The sequence below is a fragment of the Micrasema longulum genome, unplaced genomic scaffold (assembly GCF_059751315.1).
Source record: "Micrasema longulum isolate JH-2025_06_02 unplaced genomic scaffold, ASM5975131v1 h1tg000205l, whole genome shotgun sequence".
NCBI classification, from domain to species: Eukaryota; Metazoa; Arthropoda; class Insecta; order Trichoptera; family Brachycentridae; genus Micrasema; species Micrasema longulum.
Window position 1 is genome coordinate 153,294 of NW_028277410.1, and position 16,138 is coordinate 169,431.

Below are 16,138 nucleotides of genomic sequence, written 5' to 3' on the forward strand. Positions count from 1 at the left end.
CTGACGAAGACACGGGTACGTCTCGAAACCGGTAGACATAGAAAAGTCGGTAAGCGGTTATGTTCAAGTATTTAATATTATATTTAGTAAAATGTTTGACCTCAAAGTTAATGCTTTACATATTTATAATTTATTTTTATTTACTAAATGTTAAATTCAACTGTCAGTAAAATAAAAAGATGCGCTGTTATTTTAGAATCAAAACAACAATGAAACTATTGCATTACAATTTTAAAACACAGTGAAATAACCTTTGACACTTCTTTAGTTTTTTTGTCGGCCTCGTCGTGTAGTGGTCAGCGCGTTTGCCTACCATAAAAGAGGTCTCGGGTTCGATTTCCGATATGGTTGAGAAGAAATGTTTATTTCAAAAAGGTGTTTTTACATTAGAATATTTCATAGTCCCTGGACTGGCGCCTGAACCGTAAGACTGATCATCTTACCTTGTAATAAAAATTATCAAGATTGCTGCTATTGGTGTACCAACAAAGTGCCCTATGCACCAGTAGGTCCGGAAAGGGAATGATGATGAAATTTTAAAAATGGAGTGACATGTGGCTGATGAAAGGAGTTTTGAACTTAATAAAAATATATTATTAATATTTTAAGCATTAACTTTGTGGTCAAACATTTTACAAAATGTTATTAAATATTTGTATATAACCCCTAACCGACTTTTTTTATTTCTACCGGTTTCGAGACGTATGTTGGTTTGATTGGTGTCCTGACGAAGAGACGGTTACGTCTCGAAACCGGTAGACGTAGAAAAGCCGGTAAGTGGTTATATAAAAATATTTATATAACTTAGAAAGTGTAAATTGTTATTTCCCTGTGTTTTAAAATTATAATGCAATAGTGTCATCGTTGTTTTAATTCTGGAACAAAAGCGCATCTTTTTATTTTACCGACTGAGCAATAAAGCTTTTAATTCTATACATTTCGATAAACGAGCTTTTGTTCCTCTTGTCCCGTATTTACTCTTACCCCAGCTGACTTTACAAAGAAAAAAATTACATGACATTTAAAATATATCTGCGCTCCTAACAATTTCTCTTTTTTAATAAAAAACCTTCGCCCCCGAGTGTTCAAGTTTGAAGTGAAAATTCTTGGTAGGAGTTTATTGTAATTTATTAAAGAAATAAAAGACGAGAAATACTTACCTGATATTATGATCTCCGCTTCTAAGCTTCTCTTTAGTACTTCCATCTCTGTCGAAGTAACAATGTATCTATTTTTTTTTCTTTTATTTAGGAAACATGCAGTACAGTTACAAAGTTAGTATGTAAGTTTTAATACCTGTATTTTTATTAAAGTCATGATTTAAATTGATTCGGTGATTTGTGAATTCATAGAAATTATTATTGTGAAGACACCTTATATGTTCTTTAAAACGAGTATCAAAATTTCTTGATGTTCTTCCAACGTAAACTGAAGAACAAGGATTGAAACAAGAATTTTAACAAGGACAATAACAGAAACAAAAAATTAATCAGTGCATGTTTGCCCTAATTCGTGCATGTGCTTATTAAAATGCATGTGTGTTGGTTTTATATTTTTGTGCAACAACTATAGTGAAGGTGTGTGGTGGGTTTTGCATGTTGGTTTGTATGTTGGTTTAATTGGTGTCCTGGCGAAGAGACGGTTACGTCTCGAAACCGGTAGACGTAGAAAAGCCGGTAAGTGGTTATATAAAAATATTTATATAACTTAGAAAGTGTAAATTGTTATTTCCCTGTGTTTTAAAATTATAATGCAATAGTGTCATCGTTGTTTTGATTCTGGAACAAAAGCGCATCTTTTTATTTTACCGACTGAGCAATAAAGCTTTTAATTCTATACATTTCGATAAACGAGCTTTTGTTCCTCTTGTCCCGTATTTACTCTTACCCCAGCTGACTTTACAAAGAAAAAAATTACATGACATTTAAAATAAATCTGCGCTCCTAACAATTTCTCTTTTTTAATAAAAAACCTTCGCCCCCGAGTGTTCAAGTTTGAAGTGAAAATTCTTGGTGGAAGTTTATTGTAATTTATTAAAGAAATAAAAGACTAGAAATACTTACCTGATATTATGATCTCCGCTTCTAAGCTTCTTTTTAGTACTTCCATCTCTGTCGAAGTAACAATGTATCTATTTTTTTTTCTTTTATTTAGGAAACATGCAGTACAGTTACAAAGTTTAATATTTTACGCAGTTAGACTTAACTCTAATGGACCAATGAGGTTCCCATATTAAAAAGCATTTATATGTAAGGTTTTTAATGAAAGTTTAAAAAAGAGAAGGAAAAAAAACATAAATAGAAGTTGTTTAAAAATTAAAACTTAAGTAAAAAAAAAGTTGTTTTAAAGTTTGTAGTTTGTAGTTAGTATTAACAAATGGAAATAATATTAAAAATGAAGAAAATTTGTAAAAGTAATTCAAAGTTAAGAATTAAATTAAAGAATGAAAAACATGCTCAGATGTAAAAATAAAATAAAATAATAATAAAATTTAAAAAAAAAAAGTAAAAACATAAATATACACTCACATATTTTAAGGGGTTCAAAGAAACGATGAGAAGAATTTTTAAGTGAAATATAAGACAGTAAATTCAAGCCAATTTAAAAAACATCTTCAAAATTAATGACACATTGTAAGAGCAGCAATATATAGATTTTATATACCTACATAATATAGGTAATTAAAAGTAGTTTAAAAGTATAAAAACATGTCAATGCAGCAGAGAAAAAAGAAAGAGTAAAGAAAGAATAACAGGTATAGCAAGTAATCGTAAAAATTTGAAAAAGCAATATAACGAGAAGATCTATCTTGTAATAACTGTGATATCATAACTAAATATGTTGCAAAAGAGAGAAAAAATATTTTCGAGAATGGAATATGTAAGTCTAGGCATTTACAGGACTTATGACCTGCCAATAGCTAGTTTAAGTGGCCACTTTATACACTGTGTAACATTCACCATTCTGCCCATGTTTAAACATCCGCATTTACTCAATTCTTCCATCTGTTGAATTTCGTAAAGTAAAGGAGCTGAAACCTTTATCATGTGGGTGAGATTCATCCGGCTGAACCAAATCACCTACTAGGCAACGCCTGAATTTTTTTACAATTTTTATGCTTCTTCTTATTCTCTCTCTTCAATCCGTGCTTCATGTCTGAGGATGGTGATTACGCCTGACTCCAGGCATGGCTCGTCTGTGGACAGTCTCCCTTCAACTGGAACGGTCTTGTGCTCTTCTATAGGCATTCGTCAGTGATGATTCTGATAATTCAGTGATTACGCCGCTCCATCTTGTCGGTTGACGTCCACGCGACCTTGTCCTTTAGACACTTCCCACGAGAATAGTTTTCTCCAAGCTATCAGAGTTCCACCTGGAAATATTTCCGAAGAAAATTCCTTCTTCTTTTACCAGGTAGTTAATTCAACAATGTTTAAGTATGTAAAAATGCTTGCAGACTGGCTGGTTTTCTTCCCTAAGGAGTTATTCATATCTAAATAGGTTGCAACAGAGATAGAAAACATCAAAACGGAATATAATAACTTCAAGAAATAGTTTTTTATCATATTATTGATGATTAAAGAATTAATTTTGATGTCAAACGTTTTAAAAAATGTTTTTAATTTGTATACAACCACTAAAAGACTTTTCCATGTGTAATATTTAAAAAAAAATAGTCTTTTATCAGTTTGTTGTCAATCGTAGCGATCTGAAATGATGTTCATTTATTTATAACTGTTAAAATTGCGACATATACACAACCTTTTGCCTTCGCAGCTATGCGCTTACTGAAGTGAAATTTATTGCACTCCGTCTTATTCTAGAATAAGGAACTGCGTAAGTCTGCTGGTTCCTATAAAGCGGTTGCTCAGTAGTTTGCGCACGCACAAATTGAGCTTTTATAAGCTCAGTGGAAGCAGTTCTAACAAACCAATCCATGTTTAATTCTCATATATTTTGGCCATTTTACAACAAATTTAGCACTTAAATTGGTGGACGTGATATAATATTAAACTATGAAATTTAACTATCAAATGCTGAAATTAGGGCACGAAATTGCTTTTTACTTTATTTCAAAGCACTTAGCTTGAATTATTGTATTGGTTGTAGGTACATAATTTTTCTATGTACCTAGTACCAAGCGACTGCTTCCCAATTCGAAAACATCACCGCACGCCCCTGGTATATGTTCAACTAGAAAATATAATGAAACCATTTGGTTTAAAACGTTACAACGATTTTTTCGTGGAAAAATGATGATCAATTTGGTCATTAAAATCTTAGAGGAATAAATCCTTCATATTTTTCACATTTTTTTCAAAAAATCTGATCCTTCATCATTATTTTTAACGGTAAAATATGATATTTATCATTAAGGACATATTTCAACTTTGATCGGAGCGATCAAGTCCTGAATAAAATTAATAGCATCTTTGTACTGTACGTGGGAGTCCTCAAGAGCAGAGCAATATATTTTTTTAAATCTTTTCCTTGATAATTTTTCTATATTTTAGTTTACAACTCTATTCTGACAGCCGAAGATATTTAGACAAGCTTTTCATATTAAAATTTTTGAAAAAATATTGGATCGAGTAACTTAAATACATAATATTTTTATCGGTATAATTAATTATTGTTTATTTGAATTTACATCCCTAAAATATGTATTTTATCTTATTTTATTTATATATTGAATTAAGAGATACAATTTAACTTTTTTTAAGTAATTAATTTTACTATTACTATAACTATTCTATGTCTACCGATTTCGAGACCAGATTCATCAGGACATGGACACATAAATAAATGTTTCAGCTCTTCTACTTCACAGAAGTCAAAAGATGGAAGAGTTGAAGAAATTTTAAAAAAAGACTAAAGAAAAAAGTAAAACAAAAACATACAGTTCTATTTTAGGGAAATACCATTAGAAATAAGGGAACAAAAAAAATCATTCAAATGTAAGTTAAAAAAACATGAAAATGAAAAGACGTCACTCCCCATTATGTACACAAGAATTGTTTATTTCTTTTACGTAATTGGAAACGTTAATGTAAATATGTGTATTTAATTCATGTAAAAAATTTAATTTGGTTGTAACATTGTATTTTTATTTGTTATCTAAATAATAAAAAAATAATAAAAATGCGTGCTCTTATGAGTTAGCTTTTTAAAAATATAAGTTAGCTCTTAAAAAGTAATCTTATTCGTTGGCTTTAAATAAAATAAAAAATTAGTACATGTATATTGTTTAGTAATATTAATAATTAGTATATGTTTTAATAATAATTTGAATTAAGTTAATATTAGGAAATTCATATATTATTTTGGACTTTTTAAGAATAAAACTTAAACATAGGCAGAATGCTAAAATTTTGGTGACTTATTTGAATGGCGTAGGATCTAGAAGTTTTTAAAATGACGATAATTATAACCTAATCTAAGATTATTAAAAATTACTAAAATGGACATAGGCTATTGTGATACAAGCAAATACAGTTTTTGCTACCATTTGTGTTTGCAATATGATCATGATGATAAATAACAATATCCGAAAAAGCCATTTATATCATTTGCACTGACATTGAAAGGGGCAGTGTAATTAGCAGAGTTCACTTCAATTAAAATCGCGAAATATGACATTTAAAATTTTTAAATCCCTTTTTAAGATTTTCTCGTGATGGGTTGTTGTACAGATTTCAATGACTCTTATTTAGATTCTAATGTATGTTTTAAATTTAGCTTTATAATACCACTTTGTGTTTGGGTATTTAAAAAATATGTAATTTGGTTTCTCCGTTATTACCTGTCCTCACTAATGGAAATTCTGTTTTATTTTGTTTGCCACCAGAGCGTAATCCGTCTTTGGCAAAATCGTACAATTTTACGGCTCAAAATGGCAGAAGGTTTATTTACCCTTCTATGAAATCTCATTAAAGGAGATAGTATACCTAGAAAGAGATTTATTTTGCTTGTCCTCAAATGCTATTGGATTACGATACATCTTCAAGGTTTACTTCTATTTATTTGAGTTACTGGAAACATCTCTCCGGTTTTAAGAAATGAGAAAGTGAAATCTCTTTATTCTTGCGTCGCTCAAACTTTTCCAATCTCGTAAATATTTGTGAATAAAAGGCTCCTCGTTTCTATTGAAAAGTTGCCCTTTTCAATACACATGTATATTTATGTTTAAACCATTAAAAAATAAACAATATGTTAAATTATGCCGTGGCGCAGTTGGTTAGACGGCCAACTGTGAAACAGGCGTCTTGGGTTCGATTCCCGCCAGTTGCAAGAAAAAAACCCATGTAATAGTTTTTTTCTCAATTGGTCTAGGTGTTTTAGGGTATTTTTCATTACTTTCTTCAGTATTTTCTCTATCTTACCCTAAGCCTCAAAATAGTGGCTTAGCGGGTTATTTCCTTAAATATATATATATTTATTGAATATAAATATATATCAGTATATAACCACTTACCAACTTTTTCAGTCTTCCGGTTTCGAAACGTACCCATCTCTTCGTCAGGACACTCACTACACCAACATGCAAATACTAAAATACACCCCCACTTTTAGCATCACCGCAGTATATATTTATATAGTATTTCCAAAAACACATAAAACACATGCAAATTTATAGAAATGCGAACACCATCATGTCTAAACATACATAAAGCTTAATTAAAAAATATTTACAATTTAACAATTATTGTTGAATGTCTTAATTTTGCGATTTTATAATATTTACAAATACAAAACTAATACTTATTCACAAATACACACACCCTCACTTTCACACCCTAATACATACCCTCTTTCACACACACATGCCCACTTTTACCCATCCTCTATCTCACGCACACACACACACAATTTCTTATTGTTTGCCTATTTGTTTAAGTATAATATATTTTGTGGATATCAAACTTTCCAAAAATCGAACCCAGGACCTCAAGCGTGGTTGGTGAACCCGCCAATCTCTAAACTTCGGGACGGACTTTTGTCCACCCTATTTCCTTTTTCGGGATTGTTTATTGAGAGCAGCCAACCAGTTGACACTCGTTCGAAATATTGGTACTATTTCACGCAGAACTGTATTCTGAAAAAAAACAACAATAATATATTGCCGTGTACAAGCACGTTTTTAAACTTATTGAAAAAAAATATTTATTTAATTTAAATATGTAGTAACTCGTTTACTGATCGATTATTTAAAATATTCATATTCTATATTAAATAACTGTATCTTAAAGTTTGAGAAGCTTTTCAATCAATATAATTAAAAGACGCAGTATACCTATTTGTTTATTAATGGTTCGATGAACCTTTCACAAAATCGTATGACAAAAATAATCACAGCAGTAAACAAATTACAATTTAAAACATTATACTCGTATGTACACATATTATGAAATCGATTGCTTAAAACAATAATTTAAGGTAGTAATGCAGAAAGCAGCCAGCCATAGAAAATAGAAACTAAAATTTTAGCACCTTTTGGAAATTGAATAATCAAATCTACACAACAGTTGAAATGTTTTTGATTTTGACAAATGATAAGCAATAAATACATTTTTTTTAAATATTATAAACAAGAAACTTATAATTTATTTGTAGAGTTTTAATGATTTTCAAAGTAAGGTAAAATTTTTCTGGTGCTGTGGGTGTTTTTTGCAAATTGAAAAATGCTTGTTTTGTGATCGAAACTATTTTCAGGTGATTATTTCAGTTTTTCGTGTGTTTTTTTTTTCAGTAAAATAAAATATTTCATAAACAGTTTCATAAAATATACACATAATTACAATATTCATACATTACAAAGAAAACGGAGTATTAAAATATATTTTGTCCTAATAAACTATTCAATAATAGTTTGTCATCGGGTGCTCAGACAAACATGAGTTTTAATTAATAATAAAATAAAAAAAGGACAGATATAATACTGTATACGCATAAAATAATGAACATGTATAATTTTGTTTTCGATGCTTTGAAAAATATTATTAAGAAGAAAAAAACTGAACAAAACCAGATGAAAATAGTTTAATGAAATATTATTTTAAAAAGTAAGGAAATAGAGTAAAATAATACAATTAAAATTAAAGAATACCAATTTACCTAAATACGTTTTAAATATAGGAAAAAAATATTAACACATATTTACATAGTATGTTATCAAAAGAAGATTAAACAAAGTTGATCGAAAATTTCAATTCATATCTACAGAAAAAAAAAAAATAACATGAAAATTAAATGTACATATTAAAATTAAGATATTAAAAAATGTAAATAATATAAGAAAGAAATAAAACAAAAGGTTAACGTAAGAAAATAACAAAAATGTATTCAATGAGAGAAAAAAATATATTTTACATAAACAATAAATAAATATAGAAACGTGCTGTCTGTTTACCACTTTCGTAACAAAAACATAATTTTATTTTTATTATGACATGTTTTCATGCCAAGTGGCTGTATATTAAAAGTTAAAATTGTTGTTAGTAGAACATTGTACATATTTATGTTTCACTGCTACACTTAAATGTATTTTTGATAAATGCAAAAGCCCGTAGGGCATGTAAATTAATAAATAAATTAAATAAATATCATTTAAACAAAACGTTTAACTGTTTTAAATATATTTTTAATCTATCGTATCATTAATCAATAAAAAAAATTAATGTGTTCTAAATCCGATTTAACTGTTTCTTAAAATAATTTTAAAACAACAATCACCGTATACGATTTTTATTGATTATCTTTGATTTTATTTTGTGTATACCGACTTTCAATATAAAATAAAATACATGACTACGTTGAATAAAATTAAAATCTCTTTCTTTCTTTTCCACGTCAGCTCCTAAGTGGAGCCGGTGGATATCACCAGTTGCCTCCAGGAGACCCTATCACCACCCAGCATTTTTGCCTCTTCCCACGTCAATCTAGCACCCCTTAGTTCCACCGAATAAAGTCGAAAGATCGTCATCGACGGCCTTTCAGGACAGCGAGAGCCCGCAGGTTTAAAATATTACCGGTAATTTTTTTAAAAGAGAAATTTTTATGGTCTTGACGATTTGCTCAAATATTTCAACTGGACAACATTATTAGAAAATGAGGATCAGGTTGCAATAGAGCGGGGTTCAAACCTTGGACCTTTGATGGTTGAATACGTGACACTAACCACGGGTCCTTAACTCTCCCAATAACCTCCATCAAACTTTTGCTTATATACATACGAGGGCGGATTGAAAATGAAGCTACCTAAGTAGAAAAAAAGATTTTTTTTTCAAAAACCATTTATTTCTCAACATAGTCTCCTTTTACTTCGACACACTTAGTAAGACGATATTCTAACTTTTTTCTACTATCTGAATAATACGATTTCGGGAACCTCTCAAAATACACGTTAGTTTCGGTAATCACTTCTTCGTTTGAGCTGAATCTTTTTTCTGAGAGGCATTTTTTTAAGTTTGGAAACAGGAAAAAGTCACTAAGAGCTAAATCTGGACTATAAGGTGGATGATCAACCAATTCAAAGTGTATTTTACGTAATTTTAGCATCGTATCTAATGTTGTGTGAACCGGTGCGTTGTCTAGAAGAAAGAGTACTTTTTTCTTCTTTAAATGTGGTCGTTTTTCCTTGATTGCATCATTCAATTGATCCAATAATGCACGATAATACTTTCCTGTAATTGTGGATTCATTTTAAGATAATTAATGAGCAATATTCCGAGTGCATCCCAAAATACAGTGGCCAAAACCTTGCCAGCCGATTTCACTGCCTTTGCCTTCTTCGGAGCACTTCCACCAGCTTACACTCATTGTTTCGATTGATTTTTGGTTTCAAGTGTATAATGGTGCACCCACGTTTCATTAACAGTTATTAATTGACGCCAAAAATCAATAGGATTACGCTTTATCATGTCCAAACACTGTTGGTTTTTGTTTGACACTGAGCAAACGCGGCACTAATCTTGCCGATAGCTTTTTCATATGCAAATGTTCATGTAAAATGTTAAACACGCGTCCATATGAAATGTTTGCTATTCCAACAATCTCACGCAACTTCATTTGGCGATCATTCATAACTATATCGAGGATTTTCTTGATATTTTCTTCAGTAATCACCTCTTTTGGCCTTCCTGTCGATGGTATTATTGCAGTGCTTGTTTGGCCGCGTTTAAGTTCAGCAATTTAATATTTTACCATGTAATCTGACGGAACAAACTTACTGTAATGTTTATCGGGGTTTTTTTTCGTCTTTTTTGCCGTTTTCCCTTTCAAATAATAGTGTTTGATCACTGTACAAAATTAATTTTTTTAAATTTTTCAAGAAACACAAAAGTTGTTTCCTTCAAACGACAACAACAAATAAACTAATCGATGAATTTGGGTGACATTTTAACAGCTGCCGTTTGACAGATTGCAATTTGGAAAAAATAAATCTTTTTTGTGTTTGTGCTGCCATCTAGCGCTAGGTAGCTTCATTATCGATCGGCTCTCTATGCATAAAAAGTGTTAGAATATAACAACAACTACGGTAAGCAGAAAAGTCCGTTATATTTTCAAGAAAACGTTAGGACTGAAATCTCGTTTATCTCTCTAAAAACGACTCTCTGTGAAAGATGAAAATGGTGAGAAAACGTATTGTCTCTTGCGAACTAAGTCTCTATGTGATAAAGGAATAATAGTTATCGTTCTAGAAAACTTTCTTCTGACAAACTTCTCGACTCTCGGGACGCTTTACTATAGGTGCAGCAAAGAACAAACTTCTTTGAAACTAGGAACCAATATACCAATGTTTGCTTTCTAGGTCACGTTTTAGCATCAAATTTTGCAATTTTAGATTCTCTGTGTCTTCTTCTTTATTTTAGTTTTCTTTATTATATTTTTTTGCTTCCTTTATACATGTACGGGCATAAATAAACGGAAATACACGGAAAAACTTTAATGCCGTCAAATGGCCGATGCAAATATATATTTTTTTTCTATAAACGTTCTACAGAAATGAAAAACTTACCACTAAAGTATTATTTCTAAAATAACACGAGAAACATGATTCCATAAAAACGAGTTTGAACTAAACTATTTAAATTATTTTAAAGATTACCAAAAGCAAAATTCAACGAAAACGTTGATCAAAAGATTTTAAAGAAAATACAACAATATTTATGTGATTAAAATTTTTAAAATTATTTTTGACATTTAAAAAAAAAATATATTTCTCCTTCAATTAATTACCTTTAATTTGTTGAAACAAATTTTACTTCAATAATTTGTCTTTATGTAAATACCAATGTCACTCTATTTCGCCTAAATTTCAAGAGGCGTAATCTGCCTGTCAAAAAGTAATTATATTTTAGTTACATAAAAAACTGAAGTATGTTTTTTATAAGAAAATTATTGCTTTCTTATGTTTATTTAATTCGTTTTTTTAAGTTCGGCATTTAAAAACAGCCTCCATAAAGGTTAGCTTTTTATTAAGGGGTAGAAAGTTTAAATACTCCCTAAATGAATCTAGAACTCTACATACCTTGTCGCTTTGTCCCCATCATACAAAGCACCTTAATGAAATTTCTTAGAGACTCCTATTTTAATGGGTTTAACTTAACGACCCCATTCTACCCAAAAATGTGTGAAAAGTTGGTAATAAAACCACATTGTTTCTTGCGTGAGTCTTAATTCTATAAATTAATAGGATTTTTAAACTATATTATTTAGTCCATTAATGAATTTTATGATGCATTTAATCCAATAAAATATTACAAATAATTTTACCCACAAACACAGTGTATAATTAAATTAAGAACATCAAATTTTGTTGCAACTGAAAGGGTTAGCAATTTTGAGGAGGGAATATGGAAGTCTAGGTATTTATAAGGCTTATGACCTGTCATTGACAGGTTTGAGTGGCCACTTACACACTGTGTAACATTCACTATTATGCCCATGTTTAAACATCCACACTTCCTCAACTCTGCCATCTGTTGACTTTTGTGACGTAAAAGAGCTGAATCGTTTATCATGTGGGAGAGATTCATCCGGCTGACCCAACTTACCTACTAGGCAACGCACAAAAACAATTTTTATACTTCTTCTCATACCGGTTAATTTGATAAATTATATTTTTAGTTGGTCCAAATGTTTGTAAACATACTGGATTTTTTCCCTAGGAAGTTATTCAGATCCAAATTTATTGCAACAGTAATGAAAAACATTTTTGAGGAAGGAATATAAAAGCTAGGCTGTGTCACATTCACCATTTTGCCTATGTTTAAACATCCACATTTTAATCATAAACCCTGTAAATGCATATTCTCTCCTCAAAGATATTTTTCCTCTCTGTTGCAACAAATTAGGATCAAAATAACTCCTTGGGGAGGAAATTCAGCATGTCTACAAACATTTGGACATACTAAAAATATAAACACTTTGTTTCTAACCATGTAATATTAAATCTAGTGTTTTATTGTAGTTGGAAAAATGTGTGCTGGGGCTACAGCCAATTCAATAAAATTATGGCTGTCGATCTCTACTAAATAAAAGATCTGCATAAATAGTGGACTGTATAATTTTTTTAAATTTTTTTTTTATGATTTGTTGTTTTTCCGACCATATATTGACATACAAATATAATTACAAAAATACACTTTGGAAAAATACATCTTAAAATTAAGCTATAACATAAATGGTAAAAAATGCCTTCAAAGAATTCAGCGTCTGAGCGTGGCCCATTCCTTTTTTAATTATTAATGAGTTTTTAGCTTACAAATATGGTATGACATGACCATGAAAAGAAAATAAAAGAAAAACAAAAGAAAAACAAAATTCACATTTGCTGACATTACGAAAACATGATTGTTTTGCAGTATGCACATTATTTTTTTATTTTTTTTAAGAAGGTGTCTATCTGTTCTTTCCATGCTAATCCAAGACCTCAAACCTACTGTAAACTGTACCAGTGATTTAATGTTTTGTAATTCTGTAATTCCTTAGTTAGAAGATTGAAGGATCTTGGACCAACATGCAAGGAGTGTTTCTGTGCGAACTTAGTTCTGCATCCTAGAACTGACAGTACACTATCGGATCTATTGCTAATACGATTGAAATTGTAACTAAACAATTCCCTATTTAAACATATTTCAGGCACTGAAATAAACATAATTTTCTAAAACTAAGGCTTCCACTCTCTACGTATAATTCATTACTAGGAAATAGTCTATGTTTTTTGTAAATTATCTTAATTATATTTTTCTGTGCAATTTCTTTTGAGCGACTAAGCATGCCCAAGACTCCTTTCCACCCTATTATACCATATGTTATTGAAGATTGAATAAAAGCGTAATATACCGTTATTAATTTTTCTTTGGTTAAAATATTTTTCAGTCTTTGAAAAACATAAGATAAATGTCTGAGTTTATATGTTAGTTTAGCGTTATTTTTTCCCCATTTAAGCCTATGTATTTACTCAAATTTTTATATCTTTCCCCTAAACTTATTTTGTAGCCACTTATTACAGATATTAACATAACATTTTAAATCATAGATTTAATTGAGCACTGTGAAGTCTGTGACGACCGAAGATTTCGAGAAAAAACTAAATAGACAGACCGTTATAGCCCTTGTGCTATCTTTATATTTCTTATTTTATTTTTATTTTATTTTATTTTATTAGAAAGCCAACAGACATTTATAAGATACAATTATACTATAAATACATATCATTAAGTCCAATTAGAGGCTTGCACATAATGTTGTTATTGTAAATGTATAAAATATTATTAATTACTAAATTAAACCACCAGACTCCGTCGTCCTCGTGGGAAACCTCCCAAAAGATGGAAGGACAGCTGAAAATCCACCTTACAGGAGAGACTACCCTCTGGAGAAAAGGTCAAGTAGGCACGTAGGGCTATCGCAAGGAAGAAGAAAAATAATAAATTAAAGCTTCGTAAACTTGTGAGGCTGTTTTCTGTCTCGGTTTATCCAGGGTCAAGCTTTCTCGCACGAAAGCGCCAGGATTTTCTGTTTTAAGTTATCATATTTTATCCGTACAAGGAGATTTTTGTTTGACAGGTGATGTACTTTCTCTACATACTCAAAAACCGTATTTAAGACCGTGGGTCTTCTAATCGGTTTTGCTCATACTAAAAAATATTATTTTGACAATAAACGAGTTACTCTTTCAAAATTTTTCATTTTTTAAAATTTTTAATTGAATTATTACACCTATATACTAGGCAACGCCTGAAATTTTTTTTTCAATCTCTATGCTTCTTCATGGACCAGATGAATTCAGCAAAAATATTTTGAGTTTTTCCAAATTTTGGAATGTTTGAATCTCACCCGCATAAATAAATGTTTCAGCTCTTTAACTTCACAAACACAACAGATGAAAAGATTGAAGGAATATAAATGTTCAAATATGGGCAGAATGCTGAATGTTACACAGCGTGTAAAGTGGCCACTTAAACCAGCCAATGACAGGTCATAAGCCCTGTAGATGCCTAGACTTCTTCTGTATTACAATCTTTAAAATGTTCTTCATCTCTGTTATAATATGTCAATAGTTCTATAAATTACTAACACAAGTGTAAATATCTAAATAAACGAAAAACCAAAACTTGACACTGGCCAGATCACCCGAATTTGGAGGTGTACTACTACTACTACTACTACTACTATTATTACTACCATTACGCCATTTCTCCGTAGAGATAGGCAGAGAGAATGGACCGCCACACACGTCTGTCGTCGCATACATTCCTAGCTTCTTCCACATAAATACATCTTGTCATACATGCCCTTCGGTTTCGTCTGCTTTTGACATGACCAGACTTAAGATTTCGGTTTATCTGACCATGCCACGTCTTCCTTGGTCGTCCTCGTCTCACGTTACCGTTCGTTTTCGCCATATATACTTGTTGTACCATTTTTTCGTCGTTTCTTTATCTTATCAATTATACATGACTCAGATTTACACTCTCGCCTGATTTCATCATTCGTAACCCTGTCATACATTCATTTCCCACACATTCGTCAAGATATTGCATTTCAACCACGTTCACTCGGCTTTCATCCTTCCTCTGCCAGTTCCATGTTTCATTTCCATACATAAGTGTTGGGACTAAAACTCCGTTGTGTACTGCCAGTTTAGCTTCGATTCACATATTTTTATTAGCAATTACTAGGCTTAGTGCGCCGTTCATTTTGTTGCCCGCATTCATTCTCCTTTCAACGTCTTTTTCTACTCTTTCATATCTTGAAAACATGCTTCCCAGATACTCAAATTCTTCTAGTTGTTCAAGACATTCGTTGTTTACATATATTATGCAGAAGTAACACTGGGAGGTGTAAAGGCTAAAAAACAAAGAAGAAGAATCGGGTTGTGGTCCCGTGGCTAGCGTTGCGGACTCACGAATCAGAGGTCCGAGGTACGAGCCCCACTCTACCCCAACTTTTTCTAGTAGTGAGTTGTAAACAACTCGTAGAAAATGGCCACCAAAATTGAAATATTTGGGCAAATTATAAGAGCGCTAATATTTTTAATTTATTTCAACAGAGAGGGAAAACATTGTTTAGAAGGGAATATGGAAGTCTAGGCATTTACAAGGCTTATAACCTGTCATTAGCTGGTTTAAGTGACCACTTTACACACTGTGTAACATTCACCATTCTGCCCATGTGTTTAAACAAAAGTCAACAGATGGAAGAGTTGAGGAAATGTGGATGTTTAAATACATTGGCAGAATGGTGAATGTTGCACAGTGTGTAAAGTGGCCACTTAAACCAGCCAATGACAGGTCATAAGCCCTGTAAATGCCTAGACTTTCATAATCCCTTCTCAACAATGTTTTCACTCTCTAATGAAATAAATATAAAAATGAATAACTTCCTAGGGAGGAAATCCAGCCAGTCTGCAAGCATTTGGACATACGTAAACATTGTTGCGCTAATATTTCTTTATTAAAATAAAAAAAAGAAGAAGAACCGCTTTTCCTTTTATGAGAGATTTAACATTTTGAAAAATAATAAGTATTGGCATAAAATAATTGCGGAACCTTTGTATTTTGTCATACAATAACCATTTTTGTTTTAAAATAAGTCATGCAATGTCAAATAATAATCTACGAAATGGCAT

At 31.0% G+C, this 16,138-nt stretch overlaps 2 protein-coding genes across 2 annotated transcripts in view; one reads left to right on the plus strand and one right to left on the minus strand.

Annotated features, from left to right (window-relative positions):
* LOC148283745 (5-hydroxytryptamine receptor 1-like) overlaps positions 1-16,138 on the plus strand; it is a 204,854-nt gene that overhangs the window by 36,620 nt on the left and 152,096 nt on the right. The gene's annotated exons all lie outside the window — the stretch shown is intronic.
* Positions 6,807-16,138, minus strand: part of LOC148283746 (uncharacterized) — a 220,882-nt gene continuing 211,550 nt past the window's right edge. Inside the window, exon 3 of the mRNA XM_088243320.1 lies at positions 6,807-7,096. Coding sequence (XP_088099446.1) covers positions 7,007-7,096 — 90 coding nt within the window. The 3' untranslated portion in view covers positions 6,807-7,006. The remainder of the gene's footprint in view (positions 7,097-16,138) is intronic.